General features: G+C 40.8%; 1 protein-coding gene across 3 annotated transcripts; it reads left to right on the top strand.

The window, feature by feature from the left end:
* Positions 1 to 2,563: 2,563 nt before the first annotated feature.
* det1 (DET1 partner of COP1 E3 ubiquitin ligase) lies at positions 2,564 to 27,595 on the top strand. Of its 3 annotated transcripts, none has more exons than XM_062963033.1 (5): positions 2,564 to 2,693; positions 8,195 to 9,319; positions 11,354 to 11,544; positions 16,079 to 16,270; positions 26,555 to 27,595. In XM_062963033.1, the coding sequence occupies exons 2-5, from the start codon at positions 8,237 to 8,239 to the stop codon at positions 26,673 to 26,675; spliced, it is 1,587 nt and encodes a 528-aa protein (XP_062819103.1). In that variant the 5' UTR covers positions 2,564 to 2,693; positions 8,195 to 8,236; the 3' UTR covers positions 26,676 to 27,595. The 3 variants fall into 3 exon arrangements, with proteins under 3 accessions (XP_062819103.1, XP_003226595.1, XP_008117606.1); XM_003226547.4 differs by lacking the exon at positions 26,555 to 27,595 and adding an exon at positions 21,526 to 24,290; XM_008119399.3 differs by lacking the exon at positions 26,555 to 27,595 and adding an exon at positions 21,526 to 24,290 and having other exon boundaries at positions 2,601 to 2,750.
* The last annotated feature ends 223 nt before the right edge of the window (positions 27,596 to 27,818 follow it).

Genomic DNA, 27,818 nt, shown 5'->3' with positions numbered 1-27,818 from the left:
TGGCTGTGGCGCAAGCTGGTGAGCAGCCAGCTGAGACCAATCACTCTGACCAAGAGGTCATGAGTTCGAGGCCAGCTCGGAGCCTGCATTTGTCTTGTCTTTGTTCTATGTCAAGGCATTGAATGTTTGCCTATATGTGTAATGTGATCCGCCCTGAGTCCCCTTCGGGGTGAGAAGGGCGGAATATAAATGCTGTAAATAATACTTTATTTCCCATACCACCAGACTTCGCCACAGCAACGCGTGGCCGGGCACAGCTAGTAGTAATATATAATGCTTATATTGTGCTATACGAATAATATAATATACTAGCTGTGCCCGGCCATGCGTTGCTGTGGCTTAGTCTGGTGGTGTTGGTCAGTCTACATTAGGTTGTATTTATGCTGTGACCTCCACCTTCTTTATACTCACATTAGTAGTAGTATTTGAAGTCTGTTACTTTCTTCAATTTTTGTGTTGATTGATAATTGGTTGACATCCCTGTTGTCTTTGGTTTGTTGTTAGTTGTAATGTCTGATTCTGCTGAGTGCGGTTTATATTTTTATTGTGGTACAATAGTCCTTTTTTTGTTTTGCCCGTGTAGGTGTTTATTATTGTTGTTGTTGTTGTGGTCATGAAGGTTGGATAAGTTAGATGCTACTGTATTGTTTTTTGGAGGCCCAGTGTAGCACTGACTGGCCTCTCAGCCTCAGTGCCTGGCTGTTTCTTGCCTATGATGGTGTTGATTCTTATTGTTGTTGTCATTGTTATTATTGTAATTGTTTTTTTGGAGGCCAAGTGTGAATGTAGTGATTGGGGAGGTGGATGAGTTGTGTTGTCAAATTTTGTATTTGTTATAGTCACAATGCGTTGTTGTGAGTTTTGTGGGTCCGGATTGTGGTTTTGTGGTGTAGTTGTGTTGTTACAACCGGGAGAAAAAGCTTTTGTGTTGTGTTGTCAAGTTTTGTATTTCTGGGGCGTTTAGTTGTGTGCCAAGTTTTGTATTTCTGGGGTGTTTAGTTGTGTTGTTATAGTCACGATGCACTGTTGTGAGTTCTGTGGGTCCGGATTGTGGTTTTGTGGTGTGGTTGTGTTGTTACAATCGGGAGGGAATGCTTTTATGTTGTGTTGCCAAGTTTCATATTTCTGGGGCATTTAGTTGTGTTGTTATATTCATGATGCGTTGTTGTGAGTTTTGTGGGTCCAGTGTGGTTTTGTGGTGTGGTTGTGTTGTTACAACTGGGAGGCAAGGCTTTTGCATTGTTTTGTCAAATTTTGTATTTCTGGGGCGTTTAGTTGTGTTATAGTCACGATGCGTTGTTGTGAGTTTTGTGGGTCCGGATTGTGGTTTTGTGGTGTAGTTGTGTTGTTACAACTGGGAGGCAAGGCTTTTGTGTTGTGTTGTCAAGTTTTGTATTTCTGGGGCGTTTAGTTGTGTGCCAAGTTTCGTATTTCTGGGGCGTTTAGTTGTGTTGTTATAGTCACGATGCATTGTTGTGAGTTTTGTGGGTCCGGATTGTGGTTTTGTGGTGTGGTTGTGTTGTTACAACCAGGAGGCAAGGCTTTTGCGTTGTGTTGTCAAGTTTTATATTTCTGGGGTGTTTAGTTGTGTGCCAAGTTTTGTATTTCTGGGGTGTTTAGTTGTGTTGTTATAGTCACGATGTGTTGTTGTGAGTTTTATGGGTTCAGATTGTGGTTTTGTGGTGTGGTTGTGTTGTTACAACCTGGAGGGAAGGCTTTTGTGTTGTGTTGCCAAGTTTCGTAGTTCTGGGGCATTTAGTTGTGTTGTCATAGTCACAATGCGTTGTTGTGAGTTTTGTGGGTCCTGTGTGGTTTTGTGGTGTGGTTGTGTTGTTACAATTGGGAGGCAAGGCATTTGCATTGTGTTGCCAAGTTTTGTATTTCTGGGGTGTTTAGTTGTGTTGTTATCGCATGATGCGTTGTTGTGAGTTTTGTGGGTCCGGATTGTGGTTTTGTGGTGTGGTTGTGTTGTTGTAACCTGGAGGCAAGCCTTTTGCATTGTGTTGCCAAATTTCGTATTTCTGGGATGTTTAGTTTTGTTGTTATAGTCACTGCGCAAACAACTTTATCATTTTATATATATAGATTGTATGTACATATGACTTGCAAGCCGCCCTGAGTCCCCTTCAGGGTGAGAAGGGCGGGATATAAATGTCACTAATAAATAAATAAATAAATAAGTTTGAGCATTCTTTCGTTGGAGGGGCTATTCAATGCTAATCCATCCAATGGACCCGTGTTTTCTTGAAGCTTGATGCCTTTGCTCTCCTACTGCCAGCTTGAACGAATGCATAGCCGAACACGCGTGTTCAGTACGACGGGCGCGCATTTCTGCTTGGAGCTGTTGTCATGGCATCCCGTCGGCATGGCAACTCACAGCCGACGGGCGGGAGAGGAAGGCCGGAGCCCCTCAAGGAGCCGGTTGCCATGGCGTCGCCTGAGGAGAGGATGCGGTTGCCATGGCAGCCGCGCGAGGGGAGGGAGAGGCGGAGGCCGCGGCAGAAGGAGCAGCAGGCGCCACCATCCGGCAGGGGGCGCCGCCGCGACGCCTAGAGCGGGAGGCGGAGCCGCGCGGATATGAAGCGCTGGCTTGACGGGGAAATCGTTGGTCGGAGTGGGCCACGCCCCTTTCGGAGGAAAGATGGCGGCGGCGGCGAGGGCGGAGGGTGCGAGTGGCACCCAGGGACTGCCAAGTAGGTTCCCCCCTCAGGAGCGGGGCTTCTGTGGGAAATCAGTAACTGAGAGCTGACGTGAGTGTCCAGAAGCGTTGGGGACAGGCTTCCCGTGAGGCCTGAGCTCGGCCTTGGCTTCCCTTGGCGGCATGGGAGGGGCCCTCTTTCCGAGAGGCGTCCCTTGCCCATAAGACGGGCCTGGGCCCACTTCGGCCCTCCCGCCCGCCAGATGTTTTGGACTCCAACTCCCACCATTCCTGGTCTCTGGCCCCTTCCTTTTCTCTTTCATTTTCCACTTAAGCGGCTGAGGGGGGAAAGGAAGGGGGCTGAGGCCAGGAATTGTGGGAGTTGGAGTCCAAAACACCTGGCGGGAGGGAGGGCCGAGGTTGGGCCAGGCCTGGTCTATGTGAAACAACCAAGACCAACTTGCGTGCCTTCAACATGGCACACCAGTATCGTCTCCTTCCAAAAATCTTGAAAATACCAGATAATACCTTACAAATCATATACAGTAGAGTCTCACTTATCCAACACTCGCTTATCCAATGTTCTGGATTATCCAACACATTTTTGTACTCAATCTTTTCAATACATCGTGATATTTTGGTGCTAAATTCGTAAATACAGTAATTACTACATAGCATTACTGCGTATTGAACTACTTTTTCTGTCAAAATTGTTGTTAGACATGATGTTCTGGTGCTTCATTTGTAAAATCATAACCTAATTTGATGTTTAATAGGCTTCTTCTTAATCTCTCCTTATTATCCAACATATTCGCTTATCCAACATTCTGCTGGCCCGTTTATGTTTGATAAGTGAGACTCTACCGTATATTGTGTTGTCGAAGGCTTACATGGCCAGAATCACTGGGTTGTGAGTTTTCTGGGCTATATGGCTATGTTCCAGAAACATTCTCTCCTGACATTTCACCCATATTTATGGCAGGCATCCTCAGAGGTTGTGAGGTCTGTTGCAAACTAGGCAAATGGGTTTATACATATATCTGTGGAATGATGTCCAGGGTGGGAGAAATAAAGAACTCTTGTCTGCTTGAGGCAAGTGTGAATGTTGCCATTGGCCACCTTGATTAGCATTGAAGAGCCTTGCAACTTCAAGGCCTGGCTTATTCCTGCCTGAGGGAATCCTTTGTTGGGAGGTATTTGCTCCCTCTATCAGCTCCAGCGCCCCATGCGGAGACATGAGAGAAGCCTCCCACAATGATGGTAAAAACATCAAACATCCAGGCAACATCCCCTAGGCAACGTCCTTGCAGACGGCCAATTCTCTCACACCTGAAGCAACTTGCAGTTTCTCAAGTCGCTCCTGACACTCAAAAAAGCTGACTATGGTTCTTTCATGTCTGGAATTCCCCTGTTTTCAGAGTATTGTTCTTTATTTACTGTCCTGATTTTAGAGGGACCCTCTCATCTCTGCAGGAGTGTACCATATACCATGCAGCTGTGGACAAGGAGTCTCCATAGGGATGACCAAACACAGCAGTATCGCCCAGACATGAACCAAGGAACATGAAAGACACTGCAGTCTTAACTCAACCAGAGAAGTCAGCCATAGCAGAGTATTTGGTGAACCAATCTGGACTCAGCATATTATTTGAGAACACAGAAATGCTGTACCACTCTCACAACTACCATGTCAGACTACACAGAGAAGCCACTGAAATCCACAAGAAGCAGGTGGACAATTTCAACAGAGGACAAAACCATGAAAATGAATAAAATCTGGCTCCCAGTATTTCAAATAAAATCTAAGATTAAGATAGTAAATAAAGAACAACACTCAGAAAAGAGGAATTCCAAGCATGAAACAATCAGGGCCAGCTAAGACCTCCCAACAAAGGATTCTCCCAGGCAGGAAGCAGCCAAGCTGCAAAGCTGAAAGGCCATTCAATGCTAATCAAGATGATAAATTGCAACATTCACACTTACCTCAAGCAGACAAGAGTTATTTTTCCCACCCTGGACTTTTCACAGATATATAAATCTCACTAGTTTGCAATATGCCCCACAACCTCTGAGGATGCCTGCCATAGATGTGGGCAAAACGTCAGGAGAAAATGCTTTTGGAACATGGCCAGACATTTGGGAAAACTCACAGCAACCCATATATATTGTGTCCCCAAACATTCCATTACTACGTTTTATATTGATGTTCATAGCTCTGATAAGGAGGTGGTCTCGCCTCCAGTTTGCTAGTAAAACTGAATCACTGTGTCACACAGTGATGCGTTTCTAAAGAGTTGGTCACCAACATCGACATTAATTCCACCATCCCAGTTTGAACTGGTACCTGAAATAGATTTTTTTCTTTCCGTGTTGGAAGCAACTTGAGAAAAACTGCAAGTCACTTCTGGTGTGAGAGAACTGGCCGCCTGCAAGGATGTTACCAAGGGGACGCCGGATGTGTTACCATCCTGCAAGGAGCCTTTTTTCATGTCCCAGCATGGGGAGCTGGAGCTGACAGAGGGAGCTCACCCGCTCTCCCCAGATTCAAATTGCCAACTTGTCTGTCAGCAGTCCTTCCCTCACAAGGGTTTAACCCATTGCGCCACCAGGTACTCCGCCTAAAATAGGGTGATCTCTAGGAAAGTTGAATTGGCTAAACACCTCAATGTTGACAACACTGAGGACCCTTCCAGAAACACCCTGAATCCCAGGATTTGATCTCAGGTTTCCTGTTTATCTCAGATTATCTAGCAGTGCAGACTCATATAATCCAGTTTAAAGCAGAAAACCTGAGATCAGATCCTGGGATATAGGGCCTGTCTGGAAGGGCCCTGAGCTAGATGGGTTTAAGTTTCTGTGTTTCTAGGGCAGCTCTTTCTATTCTTAGGCCCCTTCCACATAGCTATATAAAATCCACATTGAACTGGAGACACAGGTTCTCACTCTTGAAGTGATCCTGAACTCATCGCTGACCCTGGAACCCCAATTGTCGACGGTGGCCAAGAGTGCCTTCACACAATTAAAACTTGTGCTCCAGCTGCGTGCATACCTTGATCTAGCTGTGGTAGTCCATGCTTTAGTCACTTCAGATCGGCAGCCAGGTTACTAACTGGAGTGCCATACAGGGAGAGAAGCACTCTCATGTTGTGGCAGCTCCACTGGCTGCCCATCTGCTTCCAGGCTAAATACAAAGTGCTGGTCATTACCTATAAAGCCCTAAATGGTTCGGGTCCAGCCTTTGGAAAATAAACATATCTCTGTATCCAAAACACTGTGGTCAATGGGGGAGGACCTGCTCTTGGTCCTACCCCCGTCTCAAGCATAGTTGGTGGGGACGAGACAGGGGGCCTTATCTGTGGTCGCCCCCCTCCTCTGGAACTCCTTCCCTAAAGAAATGAAAACTGCCCCCCCCTCCTCTCCTTTAAAAAGCTTAAAAACTCATGCACCTTAGCATATGGAGAAGAGGAAGACTAGTACACTTTTATATATATCCTTGCCTATATATTGGACACCTACTTCAGCCTGTGGATATTGTGTGTGATAGGTTATATTTTGTTTATTTAAGTTCAGTTATGTATTATATTTAGTTTTATCAAATTATTTTGAGATTGTTTTATTCACTGTTTTGATTTGATTTATCATTGTCTGTTTTCGGCATTGAATGTTTGCCATTTTGTTACTTTTGTTGGAAACTGCCCTGAGTCCCCTCTGTGAGAGAGGACGGGGTACACATAAAGTATTATTATTATTATTATTATTATTATTATTATTATTATTGCTACTACTGCTACTATTAAGATCTATGAGGGCCCTTCCAGACTGGCTGCATATCCCAGGATTTGATCCCAGGTTATCTCTTTATCCCAGTTTAAAGCAGAAAACCTGGGATCAGATCCTGGGATATTGGACCTATCTGGAATGGTCCTGGGTTTTCTGAGATTTAGCTTTCTGTGTTCCTAGGGCAACTTTTTCTGTTCTTAGGCCCCTTCCACATAGCTGTATAAAATCCACATTGAACTGGATTATATGGCAGTGTGGACTTAGATAATCCAGTTCAAAGCAGATATTGTGAATTATTTGCCTTGAAACTCTGAGTTATATGGCTGTGTGGAAGGGCCCTTAGTTTCAAGGAGAAACTTTTATCTTGGAATGTATGAAGCTGTTCTTTAGCTCCTTGCTTTATGTGCTGATCTTAAAATCAGAACCTTGGGTTGGATAAGCACACAAGTAATAACATGTAAAAAGCCATCTTGAGTCCCCTCAGGAGGAAGGTGGGCTGTAAATAAAGTAAATAAATAGCATGAAATGTTTGGAAACCTCTGTTATCCATCCAGCGTATTTTGAAGAAGTCCAGTGGGGTGGCAGATACTTCTTGCATACTTAGAAAATTGTCTTACATCAAGTTTGTTTGATTCAGTATTCTCCGGTGGGCAGGAGTTCTGTAAGATTTAGGACCGGGTCCATTTTGGCACCTAAAAAATGTGAAACCTGACAATGTATTGGTTTTAATTCCACCAAGGCACACCGCATTAGATCAGAAGTTTGGAAAAAAATATAGATAATGTGTTTGGATATGGACCTGGATTCCCCTGCCGCCCCGAGTGGCTATGGGCTGGCCTTTATCTCTTAGCCTCCTTGCTTTACATAGTTGTTAAGATAAAGCTATAGGAATGTTCTGAACCTCTTGGAGAGAAAATGGGAATTCATTCTGTTGCAAACATGTTGTTATCTAGCTTTCTGATATCTAAATCATGGTGTGAATGCTTAATTGGCTCTTGCAGAATAGCTTATATTGGTTTGATTTGCAGAAGCAGTTCATACCTCGGCATGTCTTTATTGAGAACTCAAACATTTTATTTGCAAAAGCCTGGTTCTGGCACCAGCATTTGAGACTATTGTATCTCGGCTCCAATTTTAAGTATTTGTGTATTTTGACTGTATAATTGTGAACTGAACATGCTCTCTCGTTATACTTTAGTTTCTCTTAAGAGAATGTTCTTGTGTCTTTTTGGATCATGTTTCATATTATACTGTGTTAGAAAGTTCAGCTGTCCTATTTAATATTCTGTATTGTTGAACTAGATCATTACTCCTTCACTGCAAGGACACAGGGTACTACTTGAGATATGAAAGCTGATTTATCCCTGTTCCTTATTCATTACTGTTCTTTCTGTAAATTTTCAACCATATAGAAAAAAGCATCTTAGTCATTTTTTTTGCCAGATTCATTGTAAATAAGGTGTCACAGCTTGCACATCTTATTCAGACTTTATGTGTTAAGTGCCAGAAAAACAGTTGAAGTGGTACTGACATTCAAAGTGAACACACTTACTGTGGGATAGGCTTCATGGGCCAGAGTCCTATTTTATTTCTTTTTTTTTTTTTACAGCAGATTGATTTGGTGGATTGCCTATTGTTAGTACAAGCAGTGGTATCTGAAATAGGTGCTATATATGAGATTAGGGTTGATTTTCTTTTCTTCTCCATTAAAGCTCATTCTCAGATCAATCACCTTCCTTTCCTTAACAAGCATGGCTTTGCTTTTTGCTCTACCAGGTTCCTGTTGTGCTGGGATATTCTTGATTTGAGGAAAGTATTATGGATCATGATGCCCCAACCATCAAGCCTCGTCGGATCCAGAATCAGAACGTCATTTATCGTTTAGAACGTCGGAGGATCACCTCTGGAAAAACTGGGACTCACTGGCACCAAGTCCGCATCTTCCATCAAAATGTTTTCCCCAATTTTACCATTGTTAATGTTGAAAAACCTCCCTGTTTCTTACGGAAGTTTTCCCCTGATGGGAGGTACTTCATTGCCTTCTCCTCAGATCAGACCTCTTTGGAGATCTATGAATATCAGGGCTGTCAAGCGGCCGAAGACCTCCTCCAGGGCTATGATGGGGAGATCTTGGCTAATGGCAATGACCAGAGATCCATCAACATTCGTGGGCGCCTCTTTGAGCGTTTCTTTGTCCTCCTTCACATTACCAATGTGGCGTCTAATGGTGAGCACTTGAACCGTGAATGTAGTTTATTCACAGACGATTGCCGCTATGTCATTGTTGGCTCTGCTGCCTACTTACCTGAGGAACCCCACCCTCCTTTTTTTGAGGTTTACCGCAACAGTGAATCAGTCACGCCGAATCCCAGATCCCCTTTGGAAGATTACTCTTTGCACATCATAGACCTTCACACAGGCAGGCTGTGTGACACTCGGACGTTCAAATGTGACAAAGTTATCTTGTCCCATAACCAAGGACTGTACTTATATAAGAATATCTTGGCTATTCTGTCTGTGCAGCAGCAAACCATCCATGTCTTTCAGGTAACACCTGAAGGCACCTTCATTGATGTACGGACAATAGGTCGTTTTTGCTACGAGGATGACCTCCTCACACTTTCTGCTGTATATCCAGAAGTCCAACGGGATTCTCAGACAGGCATGGCAAACCCATACAAAGAACCATTCATAAATTCCCTGAAACACAGACTGTTGGTGTACTTGTGGCGAAGAGCAGAGCAGGATGGGAGTGCCATGGCTAAAAGGAGGTTCTTCCAGTATTTTGACCAACTGAGGCAGCTACGCATGTGGAAGATGCAGCTATTGGATGAAAACCATCTTTTCATTAAATATACAAGTGAGGATGTCGTCACATTACGAGTGACAGACCCTTCACAGGTAAGAGTTCTGGTCTTTGTGCTGAACTAACTTACAACAGACTGAAGTTTTGTCATTTTGTTAACATTGTATGGTATGCTTATCATTTGCTTTTGTAGGATGGGGACATGAGTTATGCTTTCTTTGTGGCAAAAAACAAAAAGGAGACAGATAATTGCACATTTTTTTGTATCTGTTCAGTCATACAACACTTGAAAAATAGTTTTGAAGGGGATACTGCCACAAACAAGATGTGAGATGCACTTCCTTTGTAAGGTTTTGATTGGATTAAGGCTTCCATTGTCTTTTCTCTGTGGCATTGTGCTTTGGAGCTTTTTGTAACCTTGCCCATATTCTCTTCTCCACAAGCCCCAATCATTCCATAATTCTCTTTTGGAAGAGAAATAAGCTGCAAACAGTTAATTGCCACCTCTAGAACTTCCAAGGATGATAGTTTATCTTAAAAACAGATTCTTAACCTCTCCAAGGCAGAACAAATAGCAGAACTGGAAGTGACTGTCATTGCCTGTAACTAGTATAGTTCAGACCGTCATAAATCTGAGGCTTGGCTTTGATGCCTGTGTTGCTTGTAGCAGATCCTAGAGCAGTGGTTCTCAAACTGTGGGTCCCAAGATGTTTTGGCCTTCAACTCCCAGAAATCCTAACAGATGGTAAATTGGCTGGGATTTCTGGGAGTTGTAGGCCAAAACACCTGGGGATCCACAGGTTGAGAAACGCTGTCCTAAAGAAAGCTAAATTTATCTCTTGAGTTAGGGGCTGCTGTGAGTACCGCCCTGAGTCCCCTTGGGGAGATAGGGTGGGATAAAAATAAAGTTTTATTATTACATTATTTTTATGTGTAGAATGCAGTTGCATCAGTGTTGCAGCCAATTCTTTGTTATTTCTTATGTTTATATATTGTTGGTGCCACAAAACTGCAAAGAGATACCTGAATTCGCATGTTAGTCTTTTTTACTAATGAAGTCAAATTACCGTATGTCTCCAGTATGGCACATGTTCCTCTAGTATCTTTGGCATAACTAAGATAGTAAAGAGATGTGGCAAAGTATTATATGGAGACTGGAGCTTCACTCAGTCATCCAGGGCTATCAGAGTTTGTTGGACAGTATGCTTAATTTTCCCCAAAACTTTATAAACTGATATAATAAACATAATGTAGCAATTTATATTTAAAGCAATGTGGATTAGAAGCTTTATTTTAAAGTGAAAAGTAAAGGTATTACGATCTCAAAATGCTGTGTGCGCCGCCAATGCAAGCACTGGGTCTCTAAAAATGTAGAAATGTTTGTTAACATGATCATTAGTTTGCACAGTGTTACTTAGGAAAAGATTTCTTCACAAGTACCCAGGTGACTGATTGCAAAACCAAAATGCAGTTTTTGGACATTCTTGGATAAGAGTGCAAGTAATTCAAAAGAAATAGTTAACGGCGCTCAGCCTTTCATTTCCCAAGCAGCGGGGGACCCTGAAGGGTACACCGTTTACAGGCAACAGTGGAACACAATGCACTTTAAAAAGCTCATCTCTGCATGTCGGTACTATTAAGACAGGAAAAGAAAATAAGTGCCCCTGGACCCCTCCCCAAATAAAACCTACCAACTTTCACCTTTCTGCATATAGAGGGGAAAAATAATTGGTTGCCAGCCACCCCCTGGCTTAAAAAATCACTTCTCAGCAGGACCTAAAATTAAATCTGTCATTCTGGGGGGAAGAAAACATTTCATGTTTGGCAGAGAAAAGAAATGGGAACACTGATGTGTCCAGCTTGAAGTAAACAAAACAAAGTAAAAATCAGAGGAATTTCACATTGCTTTGTAAACCATTTGATGGTAGTTAATAGCTTACTTAATCTGATACCCATTGAGATGACTGGAAGTACAATACACTGGCAGGCAAAATGTGGAATCCTCCCACCCAACCACAAAATCATGTCTAAATTTTTGGTTGGTTTAACCAGTTGGTGGTGGTAATTACTAACTCAAATCTCTGCCTGTCCTCAGCTGGCTTATTTGAATTCTGCTTCCTCCCATTCAGCCCTCGTTTTTTGTTGTTTATAACATGGTGACCACTGAGGTGATTGCTGTCTTTGAGAACACATCGGACGAGCTCCTGGAACTCTTTGAGAACTTTTGTGACCTTTTCCGGAATGCCACACTCCACAGTGAAGCAGTTCAGTTCCCTTGTTCAGCTTCAAGCAACAATTTTGCAAGGCAGATCCAACGCCGGTGAGCCCATGAGAATCTACATAGTCAGTCTACAAATCCAAGGATTTTGGAGAAGGGTGGGTGGGTTGGAGGGGGCACAGTGGCTGCAATTCATACTGTTTTAAATGGCTTTGTTATCATAGTGCCATTGGTATATGTAGTGCTTTGGGGTTTTTATTATTTTTTAATTCATAAGTTATTTACAACAAATAAAGTCAACAAAGATACAGTATCATATAGTCATTTTGCATTCTACAATTTAAACATTCTTTTCTCGAGCATCACTTGTGTGATGCTCGAAACACACACACCATATATACTCAATTATAAGCTGAGTTTTTTAGCCCTGACACCCTCCCCCCCCAAGGTCGGCTTATATTCAGGTCATCTTATATAGGTAATCAGAGTTGGAAGGTTTTAACTTATTAAAGTCTTATTAATATCTGAAATACAGTTTTATGTAAATATTAAAAAACATTTAACCTACAGATGCCTCAATTAATGTAATTTTATTGGCATCTATTTTTATTTTTGAAATGTACCTGTAGAAAAAATATATAAAAGTATATAAAATAAATAAATTTCCCACCCTCATCTTATATTCGAGTCAATAAGTTTTCCCAGTTTTTGATTGTAAAATTAGATGCCTTGGCTTATATTGGGGTCGGCTTATGCTCAAGTATACACTAGAGAGAGAGAGGGAGGGAGGGAGGAATTAATTAAAGGCCTTAACGTTAATGATTAATACAGTAAGATAATGATAAAAGTAATAATAAAAGGACACCTTTTAAAATTTCCTTATCTAAAGTACTTATACATCCAATACAGACACAGTTCTTCTAATTACTTAAATGTATTTAACTTTCCCCCCCCCCCCTACCCCTACCCCTTTCCCCCTTCTTTGTGCCACCTTCCCCTGGACCAACTTATCTAAATTTCATTGTTTCTGTTGCAGGTTTGTTACTCTGTCCTTCAGTAAACACACATTCTATAAACCTCCCCCATATTTTCCAAAAGTCTGTTTGTTTCTGTATTCTCTTTTAAACTTAGATGTCACAAGTCAGTTTGTCATTCATCGCTATATTCCAATCTTCTTTATACCATTTTTCCAATTGGATTTCTCTTTTATCTTTCCGCTCTTTAGCGACTATCAGTCTTTGCTGCTGTTAATAAAATGGAAATTAGTTCCTTCACTTCTTGTGAGGCTTTAATATTGTCATACAGTTATAAAACGCTGCTTCTTGTGTGCTCTTTATCTCTATTTTTATTATCCCTCTCATTTTTTAAATACTAATTCCCAAAAATTTTGTATACATTTACAAGACCACCACATATGAGCCAATTTTTTGACATTCTCTCCAGCATTGATTTGAGTATTTTCCATCTATCTGATTTAATCTAATTGATGTTAAATACCATCTTCATACTATTTCATAATAATTTTCTTTAATTCTTACAGACATATTTTTAAAGTACACACATTCCATATTTTTTGAATATTCAAAGCTCTTTCAAAGTCTAATTCTCCTATTTCTTTGAGATGGTCTTGTTCCTGCTCATCTTCCAATAATAATTTATGAATATCACTTGTACCTTTTATTGTTTCATTTTCTACCTTAGCTTCTCTTTGGATAATCATCCTCTCAAATTTTGTATAGTCTATATCACCCTCATTTTTCTTTCGTATATCAGTTGATAATTTTCCCAGTTGTGAGCACTTATACCATGCAATTGTATTTCCTAATAATTGATCTTTTATTCTTTCTATACTTGTCATCTTTAAATCCCAATCTTTTATTTTGATTATTTCTTTTCTTTTACATTCTTCTTCTAATTCTTTTTTTTTTTTTTTGGTTTACAGGGAAATTTTCTATAGTCAATATCAGTGTTAAAGGTGAAATACCTGGCATCAGCTTTATTTTATATTTCTTCCATTTTTAAAGAAGGGATTACTTAATTTGTTATACCAATTCTTTTTATACCTTCCATTTTATATAGAAAAATATATTCGAATTTCAAATCTATTCTTTTATTGACTTCTAACCATTCCAAATCTCCTTGATTTGCTAAACCTTCTACTATATATCTCATTTGATTGGCTTGGTAGTATAACTTAATGTTTGGGAGGCCTAAGTCACCTTTTTGTGGTTTATACCATTTACTTTTATTTATTCTGGCTTTTTATTTCCATTACAATAGAAATTTAACATATTTTCCAGTTTTTATATTCTTGTTCCAAAATTTTTATAGGTAGCATTCTAAATTAGAAATATAGTGTAGATAAAATCTTCATTTTAAACAGTGTAATTCTACCAAACCATGATAACTTAAATTTAGCATATTCTATCAATTTAATATTCACTTCCTTTCTCAATCTGGTAGAGTTATTTATCTCTAATTTTTTTTAATTCTTTGGATATATTAGTTCCTAGATATTTGTCTCTCTGATTTTTATTTTTCCCTCCTGCTTTAATTTTTTTTCTTTTTGATAATTAAATAATAACATTTCTGACTTGTTCCAGTTAACTTGTAGACGTCTTATTCTTCCAAACTCTGTTAAATGAGCTTCAATTTTTCCCCACTGTTCTGTTGGGTTTTCAATAGTTAAAAGAGTAAAGGTAAAGGTAAAGGTTTTCCCCTGACATTAAGTCTAAACGTGTTGACTCTGGGGGGGTTGAGCTCATCTCCATTTCTAAGCCAACTTGAAGAGTTGGGTTGCTAACCTGAAGGTTGCCAATTCGAATCCAACCCAAGGAGAGCGCGGATGAGCTCCCTCTATCAGCTCCAGCTCCATGCCCCCCACAAGGATGGTAAAAACATCAAAAAAATGTCTCCTGGGCAACATCCTTGCAGACATCCAATTTTCTCACACCAGAAGCGACTTGCTCAAGTGTCTCAAGTCACTCCTGACACGAAAAAAAAGCCAAAGAGCCGGCGTTGTCTATAGACTCTTCCAAGGTCTTGTGGCCATGGGCATGACTGCATAGAGCACTGTTACCTTCCTGCTGGAACGGTACCTATTGATCTCACATTTGTATGTTTTCGAACTGCTAAGTTGGCGGAAGCTGGGGCTAACAGCAGGAGCTCACTCTCCCCAGATTCAAACCGCCGACTTTTTGGTCAGCAAATTTAGAAGCTTAGCGGTTTAATCTACTGCACCATCAGGGGCTCCTAGTTAAAATAGTATCATCTGCAAATAAATTAGTTGTATTCTCCTCAATTCCTATTCCTTTTACGTTACTTCTTCTCTAATTACATTAACTGATATTTTCATCATTATTGCAAACAAAATTGGGGAAAGGGGCATCCCTGTCTTGTACCTCAGTTTAATCTTATTTTTTCTGTTAGGCTATCATTCACTATTTATGAAGCACAATTTTCTGAATACAGCTTACCAATTAAATCTCTAAACCTTTCACCAAATCCAAAATTTTCCAAAATCATTTGTAAAGCAGGCCAAGATACACTACCAAAGGCTTTGAATATATGTAAAGCTAATAAGCCAGCTGTTAATTTTTTAATTATATAAATTATATTTAATACCTTACCCATTAGATTTGATGTTTGTCTCCCTGCTCTGAATCCACACTGATCTTTATTAATATATTTATATATATTCATTTTCTTTGCCATTATTGCAGTTAATATTTTTGCATCTTGGTTTATCAAAGATATAGGTCTATATCATCCAGGATCTATAGGGTTTGAGGTTTTTAAATTAATATAATCAGAGATTGTTCCTATGACCTATTTTCAATATTTATGTAATTGTTCTATGTTTTAAATTGGTTCTTATTGTTATCATATTGTATTACTTTGGTTTTAATGTATTTTATCTGGTTGAAAATGCTGTTTTTACATGTATTTTACTTTGTTTATTATTTGTTTTTGGGCTTGGCCCAGTGTTAGCCACCCTGAGTCCCTGCGGGGAGATGGAGGAGGGATAGAAAAATAAAGTAGTAGTAGTAGTAGTAGTAGTAGTTGTTGTTGTTGTTATGGTGCTTTGATGGTAATAATACATACACTTTCTATTCTAAATTCTAAACATTAAGATGTTATAAGTGTTTTGCAATCATTATAGGTCATCCCAATAACAACAACAACATCAGCAACAACTTTACCCACCTCTCCCAGTAGCTAAAGGCAGGGTACATCTTTATGAAAGTCATGTACAATATTATCATCTCTGTCTTGTAGATGGTAAAGCTGAGACACCATGATGCTGATGCCAACTGCATAGATTTAAATATTACCTTTAGCCCACTGTGGCTAAAGGCTTTAACTAAGTTCTGATCCCTACTTTTTTTTATAAGGTCTGGGTGAGTGGCAGGGTGTCTTTCTATCTCTGCTTTTCCCAAGACAAAAGACATAGAAGTGAATTTTAGAAGAGTTGCTTTTTGGACATCAACCTCCAGAATCTTCATCCAACATGACCACTAACCATACTGGTTGGGAATTCATGGGAGTGGTGGTCCAGAAATGAACATTCAAAGCCTGGGTTGGTGCTGGCAGAGGCTTTTGTTTAATTTTGTAACCATCTCTGTTTTGACTTCAGCTTCAAGGACACAATTGTGAACGCGAAGTATGGAGGACACACAGAGGCTGTGCGCCGGCTGTTGGGCCAGCTTCCGATCAGTGCTCAGTCCTACAGCGGCAGCCCCTACCTCGACCTCTCCCTCTTCAGTTACGATGACAAGTGGGTCTCGGTCATGGAACGCCCCAAGACATGTGGGGACCATCCAATCAGGTATAGAAAAGTGTTCAAAAATCACTCATTTTGCAGAGCGAGAGAGATTGGATGTATGACTTCATTGCATTTATTCTTTCTAATTTTTGTTGCTTATTTTAATTTTATTTATATCCTGCCTTTCTCTTGGATTTTAACTTTGTATTTTAATTCTGTGTGCTTTGTTGTATGTGTTTTAACAGTGTATTATTTCTTTTAACAATATTGCACCCCGACTCGAGCCACAGGAAGAGGCGGGTAATAAATTGATTATTACTATTATTATTTTTCTTACACCATGGTTATTGCTATAACAAAAAGCTATCACGTTTTTCCCTTCTATGATATCTGGAGAAGAAAACCATTTTCTTTTTATTACGTGAGTGCCTTGTGTTTCCCTTGTTGCCCTTATAGGCCATGGGAAATGTTCAAACAATCACAGCTCATGCTGTTTCCTGGTTGGAAGTGTTTGATACGTATTAGTCATTCCAGGTTATTTTTTTCAGCTTGTTTTTCTTGCGACTGTCCTTGGTGCTCGACAATGGATTTCTGCAGTAGGCAAACAAAATAGCCACCTTCTCCCAGCTCTGCCACTCTCTAGGTTCATTGTAACAATTGTAACAAAAAAAAACCTAAGTTAATTACCATTAGGAATTTTTAGGGCAGACTGCCATACCTAATCAATGATATATATCTAGGAGAAAGTCTTGTATGGTCTACCAGATTTTGGACTGGGACCACCATCAACCATCACCAAAGTAATCGTGTGTGTGTGTGTGTGTGTACACGCAGTCCCCAAGTTATGAACAAGACAGGTTCTGTAGGTTTGTTCTTATGCTGAATTTGTTTGTAAGTTGGAACAGATACATTTTAAGTATAACTCCAACCAAAAATATATGTATGTAACAAAAATTGAAAAAAAATTCTGTTCCTGATTTGAAAGTGTTATTTCCTGTTTAATTGTGCGATACTTACTTTGAAAGTAGTTGTTACCCTTCAGAAACTTCATTTTAGTGGCTGCCACAAACTACGCTGAATTAGTTGAGACTCTATGAGATATTTTTTGAAAAATTGTAACAAAATGTGCTGCATGATGTCCCACAAAAGCAAAGTTTGTGCGGGTTTAATAAACTTTCCTCATGTTTTTATGATAGAACCAATTAGGAAATGACATTTATAACCCAGGAACAAAATTGTGTTACATAGCGATTGGATTTTGAAAAAAATTGGCTTGTTGTGGAAACAAGGATTAGTGAGAAAGCGTCACTGGAGACACCTTTTCCCCGCGATAATTCAGGAGTGAATTTCCCTTCCTGAGAGTAGATTTCTCTCACCTTCTGTTGTCTCACCCCCATTCTTCACTATGAGTGGTGTGTTTGTAACTCACGTAAAGGTATATTCATTTTTGATTTTCACAATTGAGTATAGTGTTGCTATTAAGCCAACTAAAGGGCATAAAACTGTGGGTAAGCTTTTGAAGTTTCAAGATTGTTTCATCAGGCAAGATGCAAGGTAGCTTGGGAGAGAAAATTGTATAATTTCTGGCAAGGTAGTTTTTTGGTCAAAGCGTATTTAGTTTTTCGAAGCATTTAGTGGAGCCGTAGTACAAGGCAGACTCTCAGGACAGACTGTTCCTTTGATTGAGAACAAGCAAGTGCACCAGCTGGACATTGCTAAGATTACTGATGTGTTTGCTTATCTCTAAAGAAGAAGAAGAAATAAATTGAATTTGAGTTAGTAATTGAACAGCCATGTATATTCAGATTAAATTGTGATGCCCCGAGAAATGGATTTGGCGCAAGGACCTAAAAGAATGTATGGCGCGCTCTCCTCCTTCCCCCTCCCAATGGGAGCCAGTGAATCAACTGAACTGGCTGGCTGTTTGGGGTCGTCTTCTGTCTTTCTAGTCTCCTCCAACTACAGGAACATTTCTCCCACATAGGGTTCTTATTATGCCCCCTCTTGAGTGCTACATCATTACTCCATCTCACATTTCTACTCCCTTTAAATCAGTGGTTCTCAACCTGTGGGTCCCTCCCCAGATGTTTTTGGCCTACAACTCCCAGAAATCCCAGCCCAGTTCACCAGCTGTTAGGACTTCTGGGAGTTGAAGGCCAAAACATCTGGGGACCCACAGGTTGAGAGCCTCTGCCTTAGATGTTTCTCCTCCAAGTGCACAGCATTTCTCCTTCCATGCCAAGTTAGCGCTTCTGAAACTGTCCCTCCTCACTTTTCTGGCTGCTGTGCCCTATGGCCCAGACTGCAGGACTTCTGACCCTTCTCTATTGGTCCATTCAAGAAACTTTTCTTCTTCTTCTTCTTCTTCTTCTTCTTCTTCTTCTTCTTCTTCTTCTTCTTCTTCTTCTTCTTCTTCTTCTTCTTTCCTTCAGTTGTTTCCGACCTCATGGACCAGTCCACGCCAGAGCTCCCTGTCGGCCGTCTCCGCCCCCAGTTCCTTCAAGGTCAAGCCAGTCACTTCAAGGATACCATCCATCCATCTCGCTCTTTGTCGGCCTCTCTTCCTTTTTACTTCCTTTTTCCCCAGCATCATGCTCTTTTCCAAGCTTTCCTGTCTTCTCATGATGTGGCCAAAATACTTCATCTTTGCCTCTCATCTCCTTCCCTCCAGTGAGCAGCTGGGCATTACTTCCTGGAGAGTGGACTGGTGGGATCTTCTTGTGGTCCAAAGCACTCTCAGCATTTTTCTCCAACACCACAGTTCCAAAGCGGCTCCCTTCCTTCCTGTCAGAGTAATAGCAGCGCAGCAGTAGTTGGATGGAATTAGTGGAACGCAGAACGAAATGACACCCAGAGATGTTGGTAAAACTATATACAAAGTTTTACTGTACAATACAAACAGACTTGCAGACAAACACAGGACTTGACTCTACTCAACTCAGAACAGAACAGAACTGAACTGATGCAATCAGTAATGCACAAACACTTGTGTCTGGACACTCACCAGTTCCAGCCACACATCAAGGTCAACACAGCTTCTCAGCAATTAACTCTTTCCAGACTATAGTACACTCTGGATGATGCAATCAGTATGCAATACTGGCAAAACACAAATTTCATTTAAACACTATCTATACACAAATCCTACATTAACACTTCCTTCGCTCAGCCTTCCTTATGGTCCAGCTCTCACATCCATAGAAACTTGTCACGTACCATTTAGCCAAGCATGGAGGGCTTGAGGTGGGGCCAAAAAAAAAGAAAAAAGAAGGGAAAAAAGGAAGGGACCACTAGGAAGCAGTTTTCTTTTGTCTTTGCCTGCTCTCAAATCTAGAGGGCTCAGGAGACTTACAAGTTCAATAGGAAGCTGATTTGGGAGGCTTTTAAAAGCAAACCAATTTTCAGGTAAACTTCCTATTTTCATAACAATAGAGAAGAGAGGCTCAATATGACTGTTCCTGTTGACAGGCGTTTTGTGTTTCAGCGTCTAATTTATCCAAACCTGTAGAAATGGCCTGTGATTGCAGAGCACTTTTCAAAAATAGATTTTAAAATACCAAACAGAGCCCATCTTGGAGATTATAGGGTTCTCTTCTTGAAAAAAGGTAAATTGCCCAGAATTGGAGTAAGAGGAGCAGACCACAGACTGGGTTTCATTTGGGAGGATGGGTGGGAACTCGGTCCCTTTCCCTTTATCTCCTTCCTTCCCCATTTGGCAGCTTCCCCTGCGGAGGAGGGAACCATTTAGAAAGGCAGTTGTCAAGAGTGCTTCTCTTCTACCCAGCCCTTGTCTCTTAATTGTCAGGGAAGCTGGAGCTTTCAGGAGAAGAAAGAGAATAATGGCTACTTAGTCTGTGAGGAATTCAACAGGCTGTATTATCAACACCAGGAGGGCGTGTTACTTAGGGAAAGAGCATCGCCCTTCCTAGTCTGTCAGCAGCTAAAACAGCCCAGAGGGTAGCCTGCTGCGGGAGTACATAGGGTCTCCTGTATAGGAGGATAGATTGAGCGTCGTACAATGAAGAGCTCAAGCATAAGGAGTCTAGAGTCAGTCAAAAATCACTCATCTCTCATTATGTTGGAACGCAACGACGGCCACTTCTCAAGGAAACACCTCTGCTTCTTCAAAGTTTCTAGCTATATGGCAAGCCTCTGAGTCCTTCATTTGTTTCTTCTCCTGTGAGCATGGAGAGAGACAGGATGGCTCCAGAGCAGGGGTCCCCAAAGTAAGGCCCGGGGACCGGATGCGGCCCTCCAAGGTCATTTACCTGGCCCCCGCCCTCAGTTTTATAATATAATATATTGTATATACATATAATATTGATAATAATATTATGTTATACAATATAATACTAATAGTAATACCTTATAATAATATTAAGTATATGTTATATATTACATATTATATAATAGTATAGTGGTATAGTTCAATATAGTAATATATAATGCTAATATTGTGTTATGCTAATAATATAATATATTGTATGTACATACAGCTGCTCTGAGTCCCCTTCGGGGTGAGAAGGGTGGGATATAAATGTAGTAAATAAATGTAGTAAATAAATAATTAATTTTAGACTTAGGCTCGGCCAAAGTCTGATATGACTTGAAGGCACACAACAACAACAATCCTAATTAACTTGACTATCTCATTGGCCAGTAGCAGGCCCACACTTTCCATTGAAATCCTGATAGGTTGATGTTGGTTAAAATTGTTTTCATTTTTAAATATTGTATTGTTTTTTCGTTGTTGTTGTTGCACTACAAATAAGACATGTGCAGTATGCATAGGAATTTGTTTTGTTTTTTTCAAATGATAATTCGGCCCGTCAACAGTCTTGAAGCCCTCTGCTTCAAAAGTTTGGGGACCCCTGCTCCAGAGAGTGAGATAGTTAGATAGCTGGAGTCTGACTTTCCTATAGAGAAATCTAGTTCTTTGAGTAAAGTCTTTTGCAACTTTAAAAGCTTGATTCTGTTCCTGAATTGCTGACACTCTTTTGCTCTTCTGCTACACTCAAGAAGCTTCTCATCTGCTTAAAACGGCTGCTGTTGCTCTTGTTGCTGATAAATACTACTGATAAATGCCCCCCCCCCCTTTTGAAATTACCCAATGCATTAAACATACTATTGTTCATTATTTTATAAGGAAAGCATTCATTTTTCCAGACTATATTCATGAAAAACCTTCTTACAATTACCTGAATCAAAACCACTTTTATGTTTTGTGTTCTTCCTGGCATGATACGTGTACTTGGTTCAGCTCCATATGGCTTAGACGGCAAGCATAATTGTTTCCTCTTTCTTCTCTCCTTTTCCAGATTCTATGCTCGAGATTCTGGTCTTCTGAAGTTTGAAATCCAAGCAGGACTCCTGGGCCGGCCAATCAACCACACTGTCCGGCGCCTGGTTGCATTTACTTTCCACCCTTTTGAGCCCTTTGCGATCTCGGTGCAGCGGACTAATGCTGAGTATGTGGTGAACTTCCACATGAGGCACAGCTGCACATAGCCAATTCCTCCTCTGTGCCAGCCATGCGCTTTGAATATATGCATTCAGTCATGGGCACACCAAAGCTAGACTTGTATTCTAGGAAACCAAACAGATGTACCCCTTTTAAAGAGGTAACCGTGCTATGCATTTCAGCCCAAACTGTTTGGCCCTGAAGATTCAGCCAAATGGTGTTGAATCTAGAATTGTTGTTATATTCATCTTTCTGTTCATGTGAACTGAAGCAGAATAACAGAGAGAAAGCATCCACATTTCAACAAAGGTCTTAATCTGCTCATTTTGTATCCATCTCTGCCCCTTCAGCTCTGTTTTCTGACTGTGAGCTGTGAGCGCACCATTTCATGATCCAGAAAATCTCTTAGAAAGGCTGCTTACAAATCCTTACATTATTTTTTTCCCCAAGACATGATGCCCCTTAAGCTTTCCCACATCCCAAGGGCTGCTGATGCTCAAGGGTGGTCTGTGCAGAGGTGAGAGAATATACAGTAACTTAGGTACATAATGATGCTGTCATTAATCTATCCTAGTTACTGAAAATACTACAGGAAAGGACTAAGCTTTCTTAAAGTCATTGGTCATGGATCAAATCAGAAAGCCACCTCTCTTCTTTCATCAACTTCCAAACATATTGAAGTGCTGGATATTCTGTACAAGAAATGTACAGCTCCTTACATTTTATCTCCGATTTCACTGCCTTGAGGATCCATTTCTGTCATACCCTACTAGTTCTGCGTTGGAGGCAAAGTCATTTATTAAGGTGTACCCTGAATGTCTTTCAGGCCTTGCAGGCTCTCAGTGAGTTGACAAGAATTATGCTATAGCTCTTTTAATTGTGAAAGAACCTTGTAGGCAGCAGAGGTATCTTTGCAAACGGGTCGCTCCATGGGCATTTAGATTATGGTACGACTCACATATCCGCAAGGATATATGTCCCAAGATCCTATGGATATCCGGAATTGGATCATAATGAACCCTATATTTTAACTATATTTTGAAGCATATCATAGAATAGCACTGGAGGACCTAGAGAGGCCCACACACTCTTCTGGGGGAATATATTTAGGAGCATGGGTACGCAAAACCATTGATATCAAGTATGTAGGTAAGGAAGCCATGCTGTCGTTCCACAGTTCTGTGGTTTGCCTGAAGCTACAAAGCCCTGAAAGTTCTTATTGCTTTTGGAATATGCAACATGAAACTGCATCCTTGACTTCTGAGCTGAGATAAATGAACACTTGTGAAGGCATATATACCTCCTGGATTACGTATAAGCTGGAAAGTAAACAAAAACAGGATTCAAAAGCAGTGACATTGTCTTGGGTGAAAACTGGATTTTCTGTGAGATAAAAAGATCATGGCCGCTTTCTATTGGATGAAACGAATGAAGAAGAAAATTATCTGTTCAGACTTTTTTGCCTCTGAACGTTGCTTGTATTCTTTTTTCTCAAACAGCTGTATGCAGTACTAGTCACACTTTCATTGTGTCCGCCATGTCATGCGGAGACAGTGTTAGCACTGGCAAGAAGTGTGATATCCTTCTTGGGAGACGGTCAAGCATCTGCTCCACCTGAAAATGCCTGTTGCTTTTTTGTGCGATTTATGAAGCAGAGGAAAATTATAGCATACAATGCAAAGCAACCTGACAAGTTAACTTATTGTAAACCTTTGGAATTTGGTAGATAGAGATCAACTATTACAATATTTTTGGTTGACTCCTTACTTCCTGCATTTTGTGGATATATGGTAGGTGACAAATTTTGGGCCTAGATAGGGAGAATGTGATAAGAACTGAATCAGCATTATTTCATAATGTTGTGCTCTATAAGATCATAAGATGGCCATGGGAAGCACACAAACACAATGCAGTTGTAATGGCCTATTGTCTCTGATACCGGACGCAGTTGTAACCATTTGGCCTGCAGTCATTGATAGGAATAGATGGCATGATTCTTGAACACCGTCCTTCCTTGCTCTTCTTTCAAAAATCCATTCATTAATTTCTTCATGGTTTATAAAACTTCTCAGTGATCTTACTGAGTTGGCAAAATGTTTTCACAAATTTTCAGATGTAATTTGGAAAAGAGGTGGGAAATCCACAAGTGGATCTTGTCGTTCTCCCTGCTAAAACCTCAATTGAAATGCCCCTTTAATCAGAGTAATTATATGCCAAGAAGGTGGATTTTAGCTTTCTTCCACGTGCCATTTTCCTGATTAAACAGTCCTCAAACCTGATATTTGGCCTCCATTGGGGAAGGTCACAAATACCTGTAATATAAATATAGCACCTTGTAGCATCATATATGGGAGAGCAAAGCATTGTTGATGACATTCAAGATCTGCCTAGCCTGATGAATGTAAAAACATTGCAAATCTTGTGTTGGCTTTGACAAAAGTAGGGAGAGATACCTATCTGTGACATTGCCTCTCTGAATTCACCATGTAAGCCTTTTGTTGGGGAATGCGAAAAGAGGGCAAATATTGGTGCTTCACTTTTTTCTTTCCTTTCTGACGGGATGTAAATTTGTTAACGACATGAGTTAAAGACAAAATAAATCACAATTCTATTTTTGAGAAATGACTTGTGTTATCTTTGCACAGTCTCCATAAGATATAGTTCTGTGAAGAGGAAACTGAACTCAAAATGTATTTTGGCATTCTGGCACTCCAGAATTCCCTAAAGCCTGATGGAATAAAAGGGCCTCTTGTAAGAAACCCTTTTCTGTTGGTATTCCTTATCAAGAAATCACATTTAGTATTTCCCTAAATCTGCTAAAACCAGTTTTCTTGAAGTCTAGAAGAAAGCATGTCTGACTATGCTTTCTATTGTATAACAAACTCCAGGACAACATGGCCACTCTTGACTAAGAAACCACTTCCACTCCATTAACCAGGTCATTACTGTTAGTTAGAACCATATCAGAAATAGATGCTCGCCTTGTTGCCTCTTCCACCTCCTGGGCCATGAAATTGTCTGAAAGATAAGAATTTGATGGACTTTATATTCTTGGCAGAGTTTGACTTCCAAAAAAATATCAGGATAATTCAGATCTCCTATTACTATTACGCATAGTGAAAGCAATGGTATTCCCCATAGTAACCTATTGTCAGTTCCTGGAAGGTGTAGGACACAAAGATAGGCTCACACAGCTTGGAGCTATGGAAAACTTTATTGAATCCGCCTTGCCAAGATGACCGCAAAGCTTCTACTGCCCTTCTTCCGCTCTTTCCCCCGGTATATTAAGTTGTTGCTTCCCTCCTCCCCTTTCCATTGTCCTTTCCCACGTTTGAAGACCAGATCAAGTCATAAATCAGCCTTCCCAACCAAATGGTCTTCCTTATCCGGCTTGTTGTGGTCAGGTGTGAAAAAGGGCAGCTTGGAGAATACTGATCTTTTTTGCATCCTGACACCTAGGGATGCGAGAGCTGGACCATAAGGAAGTCTGAGCGAAGAAAGATAGACGCCTTGGACCGCAAGAAGATGCAATCAGTCCATCTTCTAGGAAATAATGCCCGACTGCTCACTGGAGGGAAGGATATTAGAGGCAAAGTTGAAGTATTTTGGCCACATCATGAGAAGACAGGAAAGCTTGGAGAAGATCATGATGCTGGGGAAAATGGAAGGAAAAAGGAAGAGAGGACGACCAAGGGCGACATGGATGGACGGTATCCTTGAAGTGACTGGCTCGACCTTGAAGGAACTGGGAGCGGTGACGGCTGACAGGGAGCTCTGGCCTGGCCTGGTCCATGAGGTCACGAAGAGTCGAAAATGACTGAACGAGTGAGACGACGACGATTACTACTACATCCCTCTTTTCTCAATGTGTGGCATCTGTTTCAGGAAAGCATCATCCTCAGTCATAGGCCCCCACAGTGACATTGCTGTGGTTGTCCCCCATAGTTTTTACTCCTATACTTCCAACCTGGCTTTTAGGATGTAAGTCATGACTCAGATGTAAGCATCCTAGGCATATAATGCACTTTTTCTCCTTTCCTGTTTGGTCTGTTTCTCTGAAGAGTTTAACACACTGCCTTGAGGGTTGGTAGACATTCATTCCATGGAAGTCTTTAAGCAGAGATTAAGTGGCCATCATCTGTCAATGTGTGATTTCTTCATGGCAAGGTAAAATGAGGCTGGAAACTGGGTCTGACCATCTCCCCTGACTATGCAGTTCCTTCCAAAGCCTCATTAATGTCATTGGAAGTTCCTGAGTATCTGCAATGGTGTAATGATGGGGTTATTTTTGTAAATTCTGCACCAGTTGGATTCATCTCCAAAGAGGAGTCATCTTGGCTCAAGCCAGACATGACGACTTTGTTTGCATATAAAGAGAGGGTTTAGAGCCTGGCCTTGTTAAACCCTTATTTACTACTTTCACAACAGCCTCCTCTAGAAATTTTGGGAATTCAAAGCCCTTGTACTTTGTTCCAGCAGCCGCTAAAGCAGGCCAGCTTTGTTTGTGTTGACAAAGTATTTTTACTCCAGTCTTCAATTGAAAAGGACTCCCAGAGGGGCTTTACAAAGATTGATAAGAAGAACGCCGTCCCTTTGGGTTTACAGTCTTAAAAGGCATGGCACAAAAGGAAAAGAGGTGGGGTGGAAAGAGAATGAAAACTCAGGCATCGTGTATTAAGATCTTATAATGACCCAGCTTGACTAGGAGCAGTTCCAAGAAGAGGCAAAAGCTACTGATTTCTCAGCAATGGCAAGAGAGTAGCACTGCTGCTTTTCCCTCCACATAGTCTGGCAAGTTAACACTTGCAGAAGGAAAGAGCCTGATTTCAGTGATTTGTTAGAGCTGATGGAGGCCCTGCTTTTCTGATCCTTTCCCCCTTTTGCAGGTCTGGTAACCGAGACTCGGGTTCCATCTGGCTTCAAACTGTGACGGACGGACAACAAACTCCCATAGAAGCACTTGAAAGAGAGCCCTTAAGGTTCACCTGTGCTTTGTGGTTTGTGTAATCATCTGGGCTTCAAACTGGTTCCAGGATTTCCTGTGTAATCATCTACAAAACAAAACCACTTTCTTTAATACAGGTTTGAAACTGCATTAAGTAATCAGTGTAGATGGGACCCATAGATTGGCCACAGACCAGAGGAAGTCCACATATTGATGGCAGAAGCAAGTATAAGGGGAACCCTCCCCATCTCACTCCATTCTTCATTTACTCCTTGCGCTCACATTTAAAACAAATTCTTAAAGATATCTGTATCCATCACTCTCCAATCTATATAAGACTAGCTGTGCCTGGCCACGCGTTGCTGTGGTGTTGTCTGGTGATGTCTGTATTTTATAGGCAGTGTGGAAGAGGCCTAAGTGAGGCCTAACTTGGCCTGTCCCCTGGGCTGAGTGGGTTGCTAGGAGTCCAAGTGGGCAGAGCTTAGTCTTCTTACTGGCAGCAATTGGATAAAAACAATTACTCCTCTCTCTATAATTAGGACTTTATTTTTCTTTTCTTTTTGTTGTATCAACCTAGAGCCGTGAATGATGGGCTGTATTGTCAAATTTCGAGGTTGGGGGGCCTGTCGTTTTGTTGGTCGCCAGGATTCCATCACTCTTAAATATATATAGATACATTCTTCCAGATATGTACCGCCACTTTATGACCCTATCCTCTGTGGTTTTTACTCCTACTTCCTTTCTCACCCCGAGTTTTAACCTAGTGTTCATGTGGCCTGCCCTTGGTTTTATTGTCCTTTTGAGCTTGTTTAATGTAATGTATATTTTCTTTTATTGTGTTGTTTAATGTGCTATGATTTGTTGTTCTATTATATTTTGTTATATTGTATTGTTCTGGGCATGGCCCCATGTAAGCCGCCCCGAGTCCCCGTTGGGGAGATGGTGGTGGGATATAAATAAAATTTATTATTATTATTATTATTATTATTATTATTATTATTATTATTATTATTATTATTATTATTATTACCTTGTAGCAGAGTAAATTATACTCACGGGAATTGTGGCAGAGACTGGGAAGAGTCTGGAGGGGCGCACGGAAAGGCACATTTGACCCACAAGTCAGTTTTCTATCTCTACAAAGGAGGTGATAATGTTAAGCTAAAAAAGTTTGTGATTGAGGGAAAATGTCAATTCTTGGTTCT

Source organism: Anolis carolinensis, unplaced genomic scaffold, assembly GCF_035594765.1.
Source record: "Anolis carolinensis isolate JA03-04 unplaced genomic scaffold, rAnoCar3.1.pri scaffold_11, whole genome shotgun sequence".
Classification (NCBI taxonomy): domain Eukaryota; kingdom Metazoa; phylum Chordata; class Lepidosauria; order Squamata; family Dactyloidae; genus Anolis; species Anolis carolinensis.
The sequence above is the reverse complement of the archived record's forward strand: the minus strand, read 5'-3'. Positions and strand labels throughout refer to the sequence as shown.